General features: G+C 39.0%; 1 protein-coding gene and 1 pseudogene across 2 annotated transcripts in view; both read right to left on the bottom strand.

Moving 5' to 3' along the window:
* Atrn (attractin) overlaps window positions 1-20,364 on the bottom strand; it is a 164,321-nt gene that overhangs the window by 52,758 nt on the left and 91,199 nt on the right. For both annotated transcript variants that reach the window (XM_005380794.2, XM_005380795.2), the window contains 8 exons: window positions 18,103-18,323; window positions 13,229-13,350; window positions 11,980-12,118; window positions 11,580-11,770; window positions 8,179-8,398; window positions 6,770-6,955; window positions 5,986-6,219; window positions 2,212-2,349 (listed from right to left, as the gene is read on the bottom strand). In XM_005380794.2, coding sequence (XP_005380851.1) covers window positions 2,212-2,349; window positions 5,986-6,219; window positions 6,770-6,955; window positions 8,179-8,398; window positions 11,580-11,770; window positions 11,980-12,118; window positions 13,229-13,350; window positions 18,103-18,323 — 1,451 coding nt within the window. The remainder of the gene's footprint in view (window positions 1-2,211; window positions 2,350-5,985; window positions 6,220-6,769; window positions 6,956-8,178; window positions 8,399-11,579; window positions 11,771-11,979; window positions 12,119-13,228; window positions 13,351-18,102; window positions 18,324-20,364) is intronic.
* LOC106148092 lies at window positions 19,028-19,551 on the bottom strand (annotated as a pseudogene).

The raw sequence follows: 20,364 nt of genomic DNA, 5'->3' as shown, positions 1-20,364 counted from the left end.
GGTTCCCGGTACCGGAGAAAAACCAAAAAAAAAAAAAAAAAAAAAGAGACGGAGGTGAGGAGAGAGGTAGGGATGGGAAGAGTATATAAAAGATTTAAGATGCGCCATGTACATGTACCAAATACTTTCAATAAATGTAAGTATTATATGTCATAAATATGAACTAAAAATAATAATCTTAACAATAATAGTGAAAAAGGAGAAAGGGGATCTGGAGATGGAGGAAGGGAGGCAGGGATGTGAAGGGGAATAAAAAGAATCAAGATGTGTTATATACATATTCCTGTTCCCTAAGATGAATATAAACTTCATGTATTATAAACATGTACTAATAAAATAAAAATTAAGAAAACAGCAAAACAAAAACAAAAAAATCAAGCATTCAAGATGGGTGTGGTGGTACACATCTATAACCCCAGTACTTAGGAGGCTGAGGAAGGAGGATCACTGCAAGTTTAAAGCCAGCCTGGGCTACGTAGTGAGTTCAAGACCAGCCTGAACTACACAGTGAAACCCTGTCTCAAAAAAAACAAAAAAAACCCCAAAATCAAGCATTCAATACAACATTGGCTATTGTCCTTAGTTAAGGACTATATAATTATAAGAGGAAAACATTAACGACTTCGTACCACTTACGGCATTTAAAAAACTATGCTTTCTATTGTGGATTAGAACTCTAAAAAATAAAATAAACCCTAAGTTCTGGACAACTATACCAAAGCCCTATGGATGTCACAAAGGAAAAGGTGCTCTTTCTAGATGGCAGCTGCACGTATGGAGATGGTCATCTGGAGATACATCAAGGCCAGCAATTAAGGTCAATACCTACTGGGTGTGGCTCCCAGCTTGGCCATATCTCACCATGAGTCCCTGGACAGGTTACTTGACCTTGAGAATAACAAAGGGATCTATGTCTCGAATTTCTGTTAGCATAATTTTCCTTATACATAGTTACTGCATGGTAGTATTAGGTGTTCTGATTACTATCTAATGAATGAAATGGAGTTACAAGGAGTAACTGAGCAGGATATTTTATTTAAGAGTAGTGGGAAATGGCATCAGAAGGGTAACAGTCATTGTTCACATTTTCTGAGTGTTGACTGTGCATAATGTGCTGTTCTGACTGCTTTAATCACAACAACCATCCTATAACCCCATTTTACAGATGAGGAAACTGAACCCAAGAGAGATTAAGGGGCATATAGCTAGGTCACCATTGTCCTGTTCAGGTAATGAAGGGCATGTTAAGGTGTCTGGGAGTAGGATCTGAGGAATAGGCAGAGGTATGTTAATTTTTCCTGCTCAGAACCTGAGAGGTCTTTCAACTAGAGGGGTCATATTAGTCACCTGGAAACTAGAACAAATTAAAAAAAAATCAGTTCTTTGGTGGCATTTGTCATTTTAAAAAACATAACTTATGGTCTAACAATAAAATGCCCTGTAGCTTGCAGACTTTCATCTGACACAAATGAGGACTATCTAAATCTTTAAAATATACTAGAAATATTGAGAAGTATATGTGGTTTTTCAGGGCCATCTGCAGGCCATTACAGAGGCCTCCCTGGTAACCTCAGGGGGACAGCTGCCTTCCCGACCACAGACTCTGGAACAGCACCAGGGCCTGCAGTCAGGGCTGGCCCCACTCCGCAGGCAGTCACCATCTACTCTTGCAAGTGTTAACCTCAGGCCTTGGGCAGAGGCCTTCAGTGCCTCTGCTGAGGCCTGTTTAAGGGAGAAAAGGAGAAACCCTGAAGACACTTTCTTCACTCTGACTCTGCCAGAGACTTCCTCATTCCCAGGTTTTCCCTCTGTCCCTCCCTACAACCTCAGAGTCTGCAAAGTTGCTGACATGGCTCCCTCTGCGGTGAGAAGACATCCTCTCGTCAGCGCTGACCCTCCATCCACCCTGACTCTCAACTGGATAAAGGAACAGGGAGTCAGCACTTCTTCTGGTTTGGGCCCTTGCTTATACTACACTGCTGATTGCAGTGAAAGCCTTAACTCTTTCATAGTTGGCCTTTTACTTTAACATGCTAGTCTAGAACCCACTGGCTCAGCTCTCTTCTAGCTCAGCTGAGCTCCTGACGAGTATGACTTAATAAGAAATGCAGCATCCAAAAGCAAATGGCTTTTCCCTCCAAGACATTCCAGTCCAGTAGAAGTACTATCTCCACCTGATTTCCAGTGGTGAACCTGACCAACGTAACTTACGTTGACATTTGCCTCCATTGGTTGGGTCTCCGTAGTAGCCAGATATGCATGTCTCACAGTGCTTGCCAGTGGTCAGGTTCTCGCACTTCTCACAGATACTCTGGTTGATACACTTGCTGTGGCCGTTGCACTGGCAAGCTGAAAGGGAAAGAATTTCAAGAAGCTTCTCCCACAGCAGAGCTACAGGGTGCAAGTCTGACAAGATTTATGTATATCTGTGAGTTCTTTATTGCCTCTAAATATCAAATCATCTAACTGGCACAGTGGCATGTGCCCACAATCCCAGATACTCAGCAGGCTGAGGTAGGAGGAGCATTTGAGCCCAGGAGTTCAAAGCCTGCCACGGATACAAAGCAAGACTTAGGTCAGGTTTGATGGCACACACCTGTAATCCCAGCATTTGAGGAGCTCAGGAAGGAGGACTGCTGTGAGTTCAAGGCCAGCCTGGGCTACACAGCAGGACCCTGTCTCAAAAAACCAAAAAGAAACAAAACCCAAAAGACAGGCACAAAACAAAAACAAACAAAACCTGTAACATCAAGAAGTAGTTTGAGAAATAAGATCTAACTATCAAAAATGAAAATCGTTTTTGTTCATTATAAAGAATAACATATGCTCATGATGGTGCATCTGTAAAATACAAGGAGTGGGAAAGTCACAGACAACCCTACTACAGAGAACACTGCTCACATATGGTAGCTTTTCTGCCACTATTTTTGTATACTGTTTTACAGTTTTGTTCATATTAACATTCAATTTTGATATTTTAACTTAGATCAAAATTATTTTAAATTATTTCATCTATCATAAATAAAACTTTAAATAGCAAAATGATTTCCATGAATCACAACAGTTATTTCATTATCCCTTTAGAGTCTAATATTTAGTTTGTTTTAAATTTTCATTACTATGAAAATTCTTTATATAAACATATAAACATTTCCAGAAGTGAGATTACTAAGGCTCCTGCGGCACATAGGACTTTACAACTACAAAGTATAGGAATTTGGGGCCTCTCTGGACTACTCAGGACAGCTGTACAGGAGGTGTACTACAGAACTGAACAACTGTGTGCAGAATCTCTTGACTGTGTAGATGTGCTTTAGTTGATCAACATGATCTAGTTTTTCACCATCCTGGAAAATTTTCATAGCTCTGATTTCACTGCAATCAAAATTTTCTGTTTACTCACCTGTTAGCCACTCATCCCTGTAGATATTTTAATTGTTTTATACATATAAAACCTATATAACTGTATGGCTTAAAAAGACTGCATCAGTTTTGCTTGCCCCCAAATGACTTAAGATACACAGGGTGACATTTTGTTACTGTGAAAATGAGCAAAGGCCAAATCATGTTACAAATACAAAATGAAGTACCTAAAATAATTTACCAAAAAGCCCCTCTATTCTTGTTCAAATAAAAAGAGTGAGAAAAATGTCTCTCTCTCTTCTTCAAAATCTCACTGAAATTAAAGAAAGTTCAGAATAAGGGTAAACCAACAAGAGTGTGAGACAAAAGGGAAAGGTGGTAACAAAGTCAAAACAATGCACCAGCTATCTCTAGGTGGCCAAATCACCCAAGGGGGAGAGGAACCTGGCACAACCATGAGTATGCTGAATGTCCAGGCGGCTGGGTCTGCCGTTCAAATGGAGAGAAGCACAAAGCTCTCAACAACAGTGAGAGCCAACGAGACCAGATGGGAGCTCACACTACACCTTCACAGCGGCTTGCTTACAACACCCAACTGCTGGCCAGTGCTGAAGAATCTACAGTCTTTACAAATACTATCAATCCTCAGGACTCTCCCATATAAAACAATGTTCAACCTGCATGATCCACCAGGTTAAACATGCAAAGCAACCAGCCCTGAAGAAAGTGTTAATGTAAGAAATATGAGAGTAAAAATTCTAATTTTTAGTATTCCAAGAGGCTTGAATTATTGCATCCAAAAAAACAAGGGAGAAATCTGAATGAAAAAAAAATCTCTCAAAGAAGGCTCATAACATTTAGGGCTCTTATACAATATAAAAGATAAAACTAGGCACAGGTTAAACAGAATATGTAAGGCTAAAAGCTATTTGTAGGAAAACACTAGAACTACATGCCAATAAATTTGAAACCTTAGATGAAATAGACAAATTCTTAGGAAAACACAGATTATCAAAACTGACTCAGGCAGAAACAGAAAATCTCAACCAATAAAGAGATCATATCAAGAACTTAAAATCTGGGACCAGATATGGTAGCACAGGCCTGTAACTCAGCACTTGGGAGGCTGAGGCAGGAGAGTCACTGCCAGTTCGAGGCCAGCTTGGGCTACAAAGTAGCAGTCAGCCTGAACTGCACAGTGAAACCCTGCCTCAAAAAGACAAAAAAAAAGCAAGGTGTAGTAGCACACACCTGTAATCCCAGCACTTGGGAGGCTGAGGCAGGTGGACTGCTGTGAGTTCAAGATCAGCCTGGGTTACATAGTGAGTTCAAGGCCAACCTGGGCTATTTATAGTGAGTTCCAGGTTGGTCTGAACTATATGGTGTGACCCTGTCTCAAAAAAAAAAGGAACAACAAAAGCAAGAAAGAAAGAAGAGAAGAGAAGAGAAGAGAAGAGAAGAGAAGAGAAGAGAAGAGAAGAGAAGAGAAGAGAAGGGAAGAGAAGTCCTCCCACAAAGAATTCCAAGAACTGGATGGCTTCACTGGTAATTCTATCAATATTTAAAGAAGAATTAATGTCAATTAGTTAACTTTTCCAGTAAACAGTGCAGGAAGGAATATGCCCCAATTCACTGTACAAGGCTGGTACTGTACTAACCCAATACCATAGCCTGACAGTCACCACAAGAAAACTACAAATCTACATCCCTCATGAATAATACAAAATCCCCAACTAGCAAACTGAAATCTAGCACACACTAAAATCTAGCACATCACAGCTAAATGGGCTTTGTGTCTCAGGAATGCAAGTCTGATTGAACATCCTTTAATTAATGTAGTACACGAACTGACAGAATAAGGAACAAAGCCACATGATCATCTCAACAGACACAGGAAAAGCATTTGACAAAATCCAATATCCACTCATGACAAGAACCCTCAAAAAACTAGAACCTGAAGAAAACATTCTCAACCTAATACAAGGCATGAATGAAACATCTAAAGTAGTATCATATTTAATGGAGAATAACTGAATTATTTCCCCTAAGAAAAGGAATAAAACAATGATGCCCACCCTTAACCACTTTATTCAACATTATGCTGCAGTTATCTTGCCAGGGTATTTCGTGTACCCCCAAAGAAAAAGTTGTTCAGTTTGGAAAGAATATTTAACTATCTTTAGTATCAGATGACATCTAGAGGATCCTAAAAAATTCACTAAAATAAAACAAAACAACTAGAGTAAGTTCAGCAAGGTTGCAAGACACAAGATCCACATGAAAAAAACCAACTGTATTTCTACGTATGAGCAATGAACAATTAGAAAATAAAGTTGATAATCCCAAAAAAGGTATGAAGGACAAAAAATTTTATTTACTTATTTTTTGAGGTTAAGATAAGGAAAATTTATTGGAGAATAGGAATGGGGGAATGGGTAATAGGAGTAACTCCTGAGAGACAGAGGGGTCCTGAATGAACAAAATATTTTATATAAACATGTGACAACGTAAGATCATGACATAAGATCATGTACACTGAAAACTGCTGAAAGTAGAGAGACAGGCTGAGAATGTAGCTCAGTGGCAGAGTACTTGCCTAGCATACATGGTCTGGCATCTTACCTGGACAGTGAATGAAAGACCAGTTGTATCTGCCATCCTCCAGACACATGCTAGAGTTCAGAAGGGGCTGTGGGTAGGCGATTCCCGTAGAGGCTTGAGAAGGCATCTTCACTGGTCCTTTATAGGAGCCCTCTATGCACTTCCCTTTCCCAGTATTGCTGGGATCAGTACACCAGCCACAGCCTGGCTGCTCCAAGCAATGACTGCACGTACAATAGCCAGAACAATTTTCAGCTACAAAAAAAACCACAAGCTACAATTCACTATCACAGGTAGATTTGAACTCACTGTATTTAAAGTACCTTTCCTTTAACAGGTCATATAACTTCTTTGAGTCCAAATTACTATTTTACAGTGACCATTTAAATGAGACAACTAATTTCAAAGAGCTCAACAAATGTTTTGCTCAATACATAATAGGGAACCTCTCCTCTCTTCTTTCAATCTCAGGATGCTGGATGGAGAGGGACCCCAGAGATCCTCTACTGAGAAGCACTTACTTTATAAATTAAGAGACTCAGATTGGAGACATCACATGGATTAAACAGTATGACTCTGAGGTTGGAAAATTCCTCTGCACTCTACAATCTATCCCAGATTTATTTACATGTGTCACTGTGCCTCATTCTGTATGTGCACTCTCATCAGGCAGGACTAGCTTAAAAGCCTCTAGAGACAACGGGGCAGAAGGTGAAATCCAACTTGTTCAAATCCATACCACGTTCAAAGGTGAGAGCATTTCAAGCATTATCACCCAACATGGGACGCTTCCTTTTCCACTTACGGGGACAGGTGCTCATCGTGTACCACTCCATACATTGGCCAAATGGGAAGGAGGCCACGTAGGCATTGGAGTCCACGCACTGTTTCATGTTGCTGCACCACATGCACTCGGAGCTGCTGCTGGTGCACTCCCCGCACACTGTCCGCAAGGCACACGGTGTCCGGCACTGCTTGGCACTGTGGTTTGCTGAGGATTAAACCCAAAAGGGACAGAGATCACCCACCATGACAACTAAGGTCAAAGACTCTTCAAATGCAGGTTGTGATCCTTCAGCTTATCATGAGATCAATTTAGGCGCTAAAGTATATAAGGAAGAAAACAAAATTTCAGAGTCTTTGTGTACTGTTAAGTATACTCAGACAGCTAGGAAAAAATTGTCTCCAAAAATCATTAGGACAAAATGGGGGAACAAGAGAATCTTCCCACAAAATAGGGCCCTGAGCCCCTTTGAATATGGGGAATCTGGGATGAACTTCAGGAGTTTTACAACCTACCTGACCTTGTAACATCCTGTTGATAATTTTAGGGCAAGGAACTATAGAATACATTAAATTCATCAAAGCATTTAGGATTCAAACAGGTTTCCCCACAATAGTTTAGAAATCCTGTTTTGAGGTGATTCCTATAATGCTAGGAATTCTCTTCTATACTTCCTGTATTTACCTTCCTAAAACCGGCCACAACGTTAGTAGGGTCCAGGCTTCCAACAAAACCTACAGTTCCCCCTACTGCTTGTGGATGCCTTGTAGGAAGAAGAAGCTGGTCTTGTGCTTGTCTGTAGGCTACCAAGGCTGGTTCTACTCCTTCACAGAGCCTAAACTTAGCCCCAAAAGAGAAGGAAATCTGAGAAGCTACTCAAACCATTTGATCACTTGGTACTCTTGCCACCCCCTGGCACAGTTCTGGCTGACTTCTTTTTTTTGGTTCCAGGAGTTGAACTCAGGACTTTGTACTTGCCAAGCAGGTGCTTGTGTTGCTGAGCTCTATCCCTTGCCTGGCTGACTTCTGCCTTTGGTCAGAACTGCTCTCATTTTCTCCCCACTGACGCTAGCTTTCTACTGGTCATGCAGTGACATTTTTGTTCTTTCTTCCACAACATTTTTCTGCCATCACTGAGACATTTACCTTTCAGAACAATTCTCAATACTTTTTATGGTCAACAAACCAATCCATCTCAATGTTAATTAGGACTTTAGGTTCTTTGAGTAATGTTATTTTTTGTTTTGTTATAGCTCAAACTAGTCAGAGTCACAGATTATTTTTCTTTTAAAATTCTAAGTTATATTTGAAATATGCTTGAAATCAATACCTCATCTGTTTTCATATTTCAATCATCTCAATACATAACTGTACTTCATCTTTTTTCCCTCAACAAACTTCTGGAGCACCTAATTCACCCATGTCCTTACCTGGCCTTTCACAGACGCTGCCATTCAGTGGGTTGATGCAGGTTGCAGCCTTCAATCCCCGAGTATTGGGTTCTGACAAGATTCCACAGAAACCAGCATCACTGGGCTCAGATGGCATCCACTGCAGCAGGCTATTTGTAAACGGCGACATATCTTCCCAGCACCAGTAGGACACATTGATCTTCCGAAGGCCAACCCATGGGGTTAAGGTGAGCTTAGACTATAGGCAAAACAGGCACAACTGTGAAAACAACCAATGTCTTGACCAAAATAGGCTTTGAGATAAAAGCCACTAAGTTAGGTGATATTCCACAGATACAGGAAAACCTCCTACTTCCCAAACTCAGCCATGGCTTTTCAGGATAGGTCACCATTTCAATATGGCCATTTTACGAAGGACAGAAATATAGCTCAGAAAAAATAATGTATGAAAATGTTCAGAGAGAATAACAGCAAAACAATAATCAAGTTCTAAAATTTGATTTTACATCCTACATCTTATGACAAATGCTAAAGAAATGGTTACTCCCAAATTTGGTTTAAACGCTCATTTATACATGAAGTTATTTTACTAATATTTATGAAATAATGTAGATGCCGATCCTCAGACCACTACCCAAGCTTATCTGGAGCCAAGGTCAGTTTAGATGATTCAAGAGTCCCATCTTTAGCCAGAAGGTACTGCTTAGCACTTAAAATTTCCTTTCTCAGACTTACTGACGTATAATTGACAAAAAAAACCTATGCTATTTAGATGTACATGATGTTTTGATATATGTGTACATTGTGAAATGATTCCCATAATCAAACATCCATTATCACACATATTTATTACTGTGTGCACATGTCGTGAAAACATTTTAAATGTACTTTCTTTGCAAATTTCAAGTACTATGGACAGTATTACTGACTATAATCTCTATACTAGAATTAGATTTTCAGAACTTATTCATCTCGTATAACTAAAACTTTGTACCCTTTGGCCAAGATCTGCACACCCCAGATCCCATCCTTCACCTACCCTGGCAACCACCATTCTACTCTCTGCTTTCTTGCATTTCTACATATGAGATTATATAGTATTTGTCTTTTGTTCCTGGCTTATTTCACTTAGTGAAACATCCTCCAGGCTCATCTGCATTACTGTAAATGACAGGCTTTTCTTCTCAGCGGAATAATATTCCACTCTATCTGTGCACATCACATTTTCTTTCTCTATGCATCCAACTTGGAACTAAACTCTATAAAGAGTGACAGAGCAGTAAACCCCTGACATAATCTCTGTCTCCTACTCTCCTGAATTTCTTTCTCACTGTCATTTTAAAAACATCAAAGTATGAAGTTTAGCCCAGAAATGAAAGATATTTCTAATTTGGGCAGTTAAAAATATACAATGTCTTTCCATTTTGGAAGGGGAAAATTACACGTGCCTATTAAAAGACCTAAAAGAAAAGGAACACATTGGATAGGTGTTTTTAGTTACATCGATAAGTGAGATTTATTTTCTTATGTTTTTATTAGTACTTTCTATAAATATACCTATTATTTTAAAAAGAAAGACCATTAAAATTTATACTTTTTAAAAAGTCCTCCAATAATTTCTTTTTGCCCTCATGATAAAATTCAAAAACATTAGCACTATGGACAACAACTGAGGACTTGGTCTCTTCTTGAAGCCCAGCTATTGCAATTCCTTCCCATATACCCTGCAGCCCCCAACCAGCCAGCCCCCGACACGCATGCAGACATGCATGCACGCATGCCTGCACACACCTGCAGCTGACTCAGCCTCTTCTCAATCTCTCCATCTTGTACATGAGGATACCAATACTCAGGAAGCCTGGCCCTCTTCTCCTTTCCAATTCACTTCTTCCCACCTTCAGCATTATCTCTTCCCAGCTCCACCATCTAGTGGATGCCCCTTCTTGTTTGTCAGTATATACCTGGGCTCTACAGACTGCCACATTTGGGGTTAAAGCTATGGAAGCACACTATACTTTAGTTGTCTCATCTGTCAGTCTTATGACAAGACTGTGAGCTTCTACTTTATAAACGTGCCACAACAGACTAGACTACCTAGGACCTGTCAGGAAATCCGAAGAAGAAAGACCAGATGTGCACCTGTGGCCAGCTGGGGTAGTTGAACCTTTCTAGCCAGGCAATTTTTTAAGAAAAGTAAACCTGTGTCACTGGAAAAGATCCTAGCCTAATGGGCAAAGCTGTGGGCCTACCATTCATTTCCTGAGGGAGTGAATGACCATGAGTAAAGTCAGCTGATAGCTAAAGACAGGAAGCCAGGAGGGCCCACATTTGGGGGTGAGGAGAAGAAACAACATAGTCTCTGATAGAGACTATAAAACTTGAAAAAGCTACCAAAATATCAAATGTAGCCCTGGTATCCCCTGAGGCAAGCAGACTAAGAATATACTACCAACATCTGAGTGTCCACAGCGTATCAAAGTTACACTGGGAAAGAGAAGGAAAGTAAAGTATAAGGCACCTCCTAGCAGTCTTAGAATTGGCCTTTTAGGTGACACACAAAGGCTGCACGTAGCCAGGACCAGGCCACACGTCTGTACTGTCACATGAAGATGGCTCCACCCAAGGAACTGTGTTGCCCTCCACTCTGTCTGCTTGACAGGAACATTTCCTCCATATTTCTTTATACCATAGCCCACACTGCTAGAGGAGCTTAGTTACATAAATACAGTTAACTAAAGGCAGGAACACAGTTCTTGGACTTTGGACTAAAAATAACAAAATGTAATTATTAATCACATAATGTGATTAATTAATAATCACATAATTATTAACCACATTATGTGACTACTGATAACAACTGTAAGCTGTCCAAGAGCTCAAGAGTGCCAGGCAGGGGTGGGAGCAAGAAGGGAACATGAGCCTTTGCAACTCAAAAATCTTTAATAAGAAGCTGTCCTCTCCTTTTGGGTTGGCCTGGCCTAAGAAAGACACACATGCATTTCCTAGTGGTGATCATATTATGTACTATAATAACACCTTAAGTCTAAGGGATGCAAGTGGCTTAATCTACTGTAGCTAATTAGCTGTGAGTTCTTTCTCCACTTCCAACAGAATCCAGAGATAAAACAGGTATTAAATCATGTAATGAAGTCAGCAGAGTCTGTGAATATACGCACACATTAATTATTTGTCCTATAGACTATTATGTATCTTATAATAGATACGACTATGAAAAATTTACAAAATATTAAAAATTTTAAGATAAGAAAAAGGCAATAAAGGAAAAGCTGAGAGTGTTAACATTCCTGCTCTGGCCATGCACATCACATGCATCCACACCCTCCCACATACAAACTGCCAGCAGGTCCTCAGTAGAAAGGCGAGTACTAGAAACTGAAGTTCTGAGGATATTAACTCACCATGCTCTGTGATGACTGCATCACTCGGAGCTGCTTAAGGACAAATTCCACCTTCTTCTGGGTTGTGAGAGAAGCCAAAAAGGCATTGTGATTTCTACAGGACAATTTAGCATTGTCATAATTCTCCTTGGCAGTAGTAATTTTCAAACACGAGTTTCCAACCAAATGCCAGCCCATGCCACAAATGTTTTCTTTTACAAAGTGGAGAGAAGAAAAAAAGTTTTAAGAATAATGGAATTACTATATTACTAGTTTAAATTACTGAAGAGATAAATGATCCCTGTGATTTGAATTCCAGGTACTTCATTAAGATGTGTTGAGGGCATAGGACACATTTCTAACTTCTGAATACAGGGCTAGAATTGTGGACCCACATATAAGGTGCCCCTACAAGGCTTACCGGGCAGGGCAATGCACTCCTGATTCCGGGGCTCCCACTGGCAATTCTGGTCCAAGGCACAGCTCCTGCAACTGGTCTTCTTGTTACAGTAGTACATGGGGTTATCCTTAGGGCAATTCTCATACTTGGAAATAGAGAGCTAGAACACAGCAAACAAAAGCTTGTCTTAAATTCACACAGAGAACTCAGGGTGAAAACTAATAGGATACTGAATACCACAAAGTCTAACTGAGAAGCAAACAGCAAATAAAGAGATAGCTATATAAATCAGATACAGATGAAGCAGCACTGTGGCAGAAACACTGCAGTGCAATGTTCTGGTCAAGGCCATACCTTTACCAGGCAACGAAGCAGCCCACTCTTTAAAAAAAGTCACACCTCACTTGCTCACCTATAAAATGGGAATGTTAAACTTGTTGCTTTTCAAATGTTCCCTTAACAATTTAAAAATTTTCTATTTTACAAACTGCATTAAGTTGGCCCCCAACAGTCTAATTAACTATCAAAAACCTAGGTGTGATAATATAGGCCTATAATATGAGCTATTCATGGGTGAGGCAGAAGGGTTGCAAATCTGAGGTCAGCTTGGGCAACTTAGTAAGACTCTGTCTCAAAATAACATAAAAGGAATTAGAGGTATGGTAGAGTGCTTCCCTAGCATGTATGAGGCAGTGGTTCAATCTCCAATACTGCAAAAAGAAAAAAAAAAAAGACTGATAAATAAAACAAAAACAACTATATGGTCATCTGATCTTCTTTAGTCTTTTATTATAACCTCAATTTTAAAAATCATGGAGTATGCACTGAAGTTATGCTGGGCCAAGATACAAAAAGCACAAGGGTATTTTGCAAAGCCTATCATCTCCACAATTCAGTGTGGGCCAATATATACCTGCCTCGAACCCTAACTTTCTCCCCAAACTTTACACAGGAGAATGAGCTCACCATTGCAAGCCTCACACCCAGCAGCTGGTACTTAGCCCCCCATGCCCAGGCCAACAGTCCTTATACAACACTACCACCTTCTTCTGTTACACCACACACATACCCTGTGGCTAGTGAGGCCTCTGGAATCAGGATGCACAGAGCATCCCTCCCTAAAAGAAAAGCTGAGCAATAATAAAATCTAAATCTATATCCCATTTAAGAATAATTCTGGGTCATTATTTATGCCATATACTCAACTTCTACATAAATCCAAGCAGAATTTTTCTGTCCTCTATGATGTCTTTGAGAAACAGCACCTGACCTGGCCTTCTGTGCAGCTGTGGTTCCTAGAGACACAATGGTCATTGCACCAGTGGCAATCATTGGTGTTGGCTGTGCAGCTGTAGCAGTCTGTGTTCTGGTCACATCTGTCATGGTCAACAGCTGTAAAGAGAAAAAACTTATTAACTGTGACAGCTTCTGTTAAGGACAATGTGATACATTTAAAATAATAATAGTACAGTCGTTGAGAAGTAAAATGAAGCATGAAATTGGAGGGAAATGTACTGGGATGTTCAGGTTAAGATAGGATAGGCAATATAAAGAAATATTGTTTTGTTCAAAAGAAAACAAAAAATGCAAAAGTGAAAAAGCAAAGATAGGTAAATTAACAACTATAAGATATAGTGAAAGTCTGGGTCTTTGAATACTTTTCTTCCCAAAGAAAAAACTGTAATAGAACATACACTGGAAGCTTCCTAGGAGCCAAAGAAAGCAATGCAGGCAATCATGCCATTCCTCCCAGTTCCATAAGCAAGGCTAAGTTGGGCACAGGCAATAGAGAATGCCAGAGATTCCCGAAGCAGGCACTAGCTGAGTATTTTGTACATATACACACGAATTCAAAAGTGCAATCTCAGCTGGGTGTGGTAGCACATGCCTGTAATCCCAGCACTCTGGGAAGCTGAGGTAGGAAGTTCAAACCCAGCCTGGACAATTTAAGTGATTTAGTGAGACACTGTATATTTATATACATGATACATATTTTCATATATGATGTATATTTATATATATCACATATATAAACATGTTTAAGTCATAGATATTTTATATGACATATGTATTTACATATCTCATATATTTATCTAACAAAGACATATATATATATCACATATATAAATTTTTAGAAATTTCTTGTAGTGCACCTCCTTAAATGTGTTTGTCTTATTCTTAATATTTATTTTCCATTGTGAAACATACATGTTTAGTCTTATATATCCCCATTCGTCTAATATATTTTATTATATCAGCACTTATATTGATTAGCTTTCTTGTTGCTGGGATAAAATATCTGATACTTGCCAGCTAAAGAAGGAAATAGTATATTTGGTTCACAGTTTCAGAGGATTCAGTTCATGCTAGTTCCAAGGCAGAAACACCAGAATGAAAAGGTATAGTGGTGCAAAGTAGATGCCAGCAAAGACAGCCCAGAGAAAGATCACCACAAAAGACATACTACACAAAGGCATGTACCCAGGGACCCACCTCCTACAACACTGTCCAACTGCCAAACAGGCCATCCAGCTATAGAAATCAGTATATTAGTTTACTTATCAGAACAGTACCTCTGTGATCCAAACACTTCTCTAGGAATCTTTTAATACAGTCAAGTCAACATAAAGGATCAACTAATACAATATTCAATAGTTTGTATGACTCCATAAACATTACTTACAACCAAACAATATTATTATGCCTTGATTGAATTACTTTCTACTTAACTATTTAAATTTTCTATTAAATTAACTGTCCACTGCTCCTCTTTGCCTAGTTTTCTATACTCATATTTTCTTTCAGAGTTTATACTGTCAACTCTTTAGGCCATCTGATATTTTAATTAAGTTTTCTCCCACAATCTGTATAGTATATTTTTCCTTTGTTATTTGCTTTTTCTAAGTGTTTTATTATTAAATTGTATTTAATACAATTAATTGCTTTATTCTCATTTTATGGAGGTTATAGTTAGAAGTGATAAATATTTATGCACAATCCATTATGTTTAACTTAAAGTTGAGTATATATGTTTGATTTTACCTGTATTATTACTATGTCTGAGTATTACCATGGCATGGGCACACATTAACGAAGCACATATTAGTTTTTATGCCATTACAATAGTAAAAAATATCTGGTTTGTGTTCCCACCACCATTGCAGTTCACAACTGGGCCCTGCATGCACCTCTGCCTGCCTGGGGACACTGGACCAAGCAGTTCGCACTCTGCCACCATAGAGTTTTATGTCTGAGCCCTGTGGGCTCCAGCAGCTGGCTGAGGACCCTGGACACTGCAGTACATGTTCTGATGCCACTGCAGTTCATATCTGGGTCATGCATGCTCTTTTAGCTGCCTGGAGATACTGGATCAGGAGGTTCATGTTCTGTTGCCACCACAGTTTGCATCTGGGCCCTACAGGCTCCATCACCTTCCTAGGGAACTTGGGCTGGGGGCTCTTCATTCTGCTGCCATCACAGTTTACATCTCAGCCCCAGAAGAGCTGGGTACACTCCATCAGCTGCCTGATGACCACAAACTGGGAAGCCCATTTCCAACACCATTGTGGGACAAGTCTGACCCAGAGGAAAATTAGGGATGGTAGGGACCTTCAGAGAGTTGCCAGGGGAGGGTGTGACTGGATGATCCTCTTCTGGCATCAAAAAAGACAAGATGGAGTAAACTGCAATCTCAGAACTCTACACCACCCAGAAGAGGTCCAGGAGATAGTGACATAGGAGAACTTGGAAATCACACACCTGAAATTTTGGAAATGATTGCAACTGAAGTAAAGAAACAACTCCTTTGGGCCACAGAAAAATCAGATCAGAAATAACTGCTCAGGTAAAAAAATGAAATGACAATAATAATGAAAGAATTGCTCACATCTAAAGAAAATGTATATGAAAAAATAGATGAGCATAAACCCAGACATATAATAAACAAGATTCCAAAAGGCCCAGCAAAAGTCTTTAATAACCATTAGAAAAAAGAAAAAGATCACCTGTAAAGGATACCCCATCAGAATCACAGCAGATTTCTCAACACAAGCCGTCCAGTCAAGAAGAGCTTGGAGTGAAGCATTCCAGGTCCTGAGACAAAAGAACTTCCAACCCAGATTGATGTATCCTGAATACATCAATATCCATCAAATTTAATGGAGAAAGAAAATATTGCCACGAAAAAGAACAAATGAAGAATGTCATGAGTGTCAAACCAACCCGATAAAGAGTACTAAAAGACATATTTGTTATAAATAAAAAAATTTATATCTAACAAAGACATATATATATATCACATATATAAACATGTTTAAGTCATAGATATTTTATATGACATATGTATTTACATATCTCATATATTTACATGAGTGGTATATATATTTCTATGTGATATATACATTTATATATCATATATATTTATATAATATATTCTAGATATGACATATAGTATATATTATATCTTATAGATTATATATTTTAGGGCCAGGGATATAGCTCAGTGGCATAGGACCTGCCAGCCAAGCATGAGGTCCTGAGTTTGATTCTGAGTCCCCCCCACCAAAAAAAGAAAAGAAACTCAGATTATATATTGTATATATAATCTGTTAGGGAGTGACAAATAGACAAAGTACTGAGGATGCAGCTTAGAGTGAAGGCCCTGGGTTCAATTCCTAGTACCATTAAAAAAACTGCAAGTTGCAGAACTTCTGGCCTGCTACAGATCTGGTACACTTCCTTCTGACCTCAGAAAAGAGAAGTTGCACAATCATGTTGTCTCATTTGTTGAACCATCTTACATGTACAGCACATGGTGGAATCCACTAACAAAGAAAGCAAAGGCCCACTAAGTTGTTCTTTCTACCCTGATCATCCCTGCAAGGATTAGGCCCACCCAGAATTGAATGAAACAGAGTCAACATGTAAGATGGGATGGGTTCATACCTGATCCATTTCAGATAAATTATTTCCAATATACTTGCATGTTTAATTTGAATTTTTTAAATTTGAATTTTAAAAATTTTGGTTAAAAAATAATTATTTTACCCCCATCCAGAGACAGTGACTAATCCTACCAATTTCCAGTAATCTCTCTTCTTCATCAATGAACCTGGGAGAACTGTCTACTTCTTACCAAGGACTTATGCTCCTACACAGCTTAATTTGGAGAAACTCAGGAAAGTAAAATGTGCCTCTGTGCACCATAACGCTCATCACTGCAACACTGATCCTATTAGGTAAGGAATTCAGTCAATATAATTTAATGAATGTGAACAAATATTTTGCAAAGATATTCTTCCTACTTTTAAAGGGCTTTCTCATACATTAGCTCACTGTGTTGTTCTGTACTGCATGTCAGAGGAAAAGGGCAAGAAGCTAAGTAGGTTGGGATGAAGAAAGCAGCTTGGAAAACCTGGAGGAAGGTTCTAAAAGTGGGGAATCACTGTTCATCCTCAGCAACATGAAGGAAGGTTCTAGAAGCTGGAATCATTGCCCATTTTCAGCAACTTTCTGTCTCCCTATCACTGCTATATCCAACTATAAGAGCTAGAAAATACTTTCTAAGGATGGGTCTATCTCTACCCACTAGACCAATTTACCATAACATGGTCTTTTTGGGTTGATCCTCCTACTCTCATTCTTAATGTTATACCTCCATAATTCAATATGGTAGCCACTAGATACAGGTAGATTTTAACTAAAATGAAATAAAATAAGAAAATTCAGTTCTTCCATCATATTAGCCACATTTTGGGTTTCTGATAGCCCCATGTGGCTAGTGGCTAAGAATACAGAACATTTTCATCATTTAACATTTTCATCATGAAAATAAGTTCTATAAGACAGCACCATCTCAGACCAAATGCAGCCAGGTTCTGGAGTTGGGGTACAAAGCCTATGAAATGCCAAGAAGGTTTTGCCTCTGTCATTTGCAAAGAACTTCTAGGAGCCACATGGCATGTCTTCATCCACTGTAAATATGTTTATAAAGCAATTTTCAAATATCCCAAAAGGCTTTTTGTAAGTATAACTAAATAATTATGGATAACGAAGTGAGCAACAAAAGTGTACATGTGCTAAGTTCCTTCACAATTCAAATAAAAATTAGATTTCTAATTAAATTCTAAGCAAAGAAAAACATACTTCCTTTGGAAAAGCATTCTGATTTTAACTTTATGGCTTGTTCTTCTGTTGCCAATTCCCAGGAGACACACTGAGCTGTTTCTGTATCCCACACACACCGGATACCAGGTTCTGCTGCTATGCAAGCAGCTTCACTCTGATATGCTTCACACTGTTCTGAGGTGAACACCAAGATGTCACTGAGGAGGAGACTGTTAAAACCACCAAACACATACATGGTGCTACAAGATAAAAAAGGGAGAAAAAAAATTTACTGAAAACTTAATAAACACACAACACACTTTTTTTTTGTTTTGTTTTTGGGTTTCTTTTCCAGTACCGGGAATCGAACTCAGGACCTTGAGCTTGTCAGGCAGGTGTGCTGCTGAGCTAAATCAGACTGCTGAGCTAAATCAGACTGTGCTGCTGAGCTAAATCCCCAGCCCCCTGACACACTTTTTATAGACAATCTTCAGCCACTCTTCTATATCAAAAGTTCCCTAAGAAATTATTTTTCAAGATCTCAAACGTCATTATTATTTTCTTTCTTTTTTTTTTTTTTTTTTTTTTTGGTGCTTTAAACAATTTATTTAACTGAAATGGACTTCCATTTATTTAACTGCAGTGACTTCCACTTATTTTGCTACATCTTTTCCCCATGGTGATTTACATCTCAAGCCAATATAAATATTTCATAAATATGTGGTCATCTTGCTATACTGCTACACAATACCTCAGCAGTATCTTTCTGCAAGAGAAACACCAAAGAGTAAAGACCTGGCACAATTAACTAGGTGGGATGAAAATCTGCTCCAGACACTTGTTTCTAAGGTAAACGCACCAAACACCTGTTCAATTAAGAAAACCATCCTTACAACACAGGATGGTTTTTTCTGTTTAAGTGGGGCCTAGAACAACTAAGGGGCAATTAGGCGGTGAATGGCAGAGCTCCACCCCCAGCTTATGCCATCAATTCATAGGGATTAGGTTCTAACAACTCAGGCTCCTTCCCATTGGCTCTCACAAAGTGTGCTTCTCTGGGCAGGGCAGGCTGGCGCTTCAGTTGAAACCAGGTACCTTTCTCTTTGGCTTCCTTCTTTTTCTGATCATTTTCCTTGACACGTTTCAGGAAGCTATCTCGACGCTTTGAGTGCTTAATATGCTCAATACGCACATTAATCCTCTCGGCAAGAATCTTGCCCTTCACTTGCTTATGTACAACAATGCCAACAGCATGCTGGGTAATACTATAGACTCTTCCTGTTTTGCCATGGTAACATTTGTGTGGCATTCCTTTTTGCACAGTACCCTTCCCTTGATGTCTACAATATCACCCTTTTTGTAGATTCACATATATGTGGCCAAAGGAACAACCCAATGTTTTCTAAAAGGCCTACAGAACATATACTGGGTTCCCCTCCTCTTTCCCTTTGTATTTGTCATTTTGGCAAATTACTGGAAGATGGCGGTTCAGGCCGAAAGGCCATTTTCTTCCTTCCTAAATTCCACCCTTTTATCCTGACTTGTGATCACTCAGAATAGTTCGAACAGTCCACTTCTAAATATGCACATGGAAACACACAGTGAAAGGAGCTGGTTAAATTAGTGGGGAAAAGATGGACTTTTTAGTAAATGATATCAGCATAACATTTAGAAAAAGATAAGATTGATTCAATTTCTCACTCTATATATCAAGGTAAGTTCCAAATGAATCAGAGAACCACTTTAAAAAAAAAGTCAGGTGAATTCTAGAAAAGAATGGATGAACTTTATATCCTGAGAGTAGAAAAAAAATTATATCCATCTGACTTAAAATCCAGAAGGAAGGAAAAATTTTAATACAGAAAGTGTTTCAGCCATTTTTTTAGGAAAAATTACAAATGACCTTAAGCATATGAAGAGATGCTTAATCGTAAGAGAAATGCAAATTAAAACTACTTTGACGTTGCATTTCTAATCTATTAGATTGGCAAAGAAAAAAATCTCAAAAAAGGTTGGACAGCACATAGATTGGTGAGGCTACAGGGCAATGGGCAAGCTGATACACTACAATGGGCTACACTACAATGATATACAATGGGCTAGCTGAGTATGTAGAATAGTATAAGCCCACAGAAGGGAATTCAGAAAGTTTTAACAAAACTGTACACTTGTGAACTTGAGATCATATTTCCAGAAGGCTACCACAAAAATTCAATAACAAAAATATAGAAAGGAATATACGTGAGGCAATGCATCACATCACTAATGACAACAGCAAAAAACCCCACAGTATGTGCTATT

This window comes from Chinchilla lanigera, unplaced genomic scaffold, assembly GCF_000276665.1.
Source record: "Chinchilla lanigera isolate Chin_1 unplaced genomic scaffold, ChiLan1.0 scaffold00014, whole genome shotgun sequence".
Taxonomy (NCBI): domain Eukaryota; kingdom Metazoa; phylum Chordata; class Mammalia; order Rodentia; family Chinchillidae; genus Chinchilla; species Chinchilla lanigera.
This window is presented reverse-complemented; position numbering and strand designations above follow the sequence as displayed.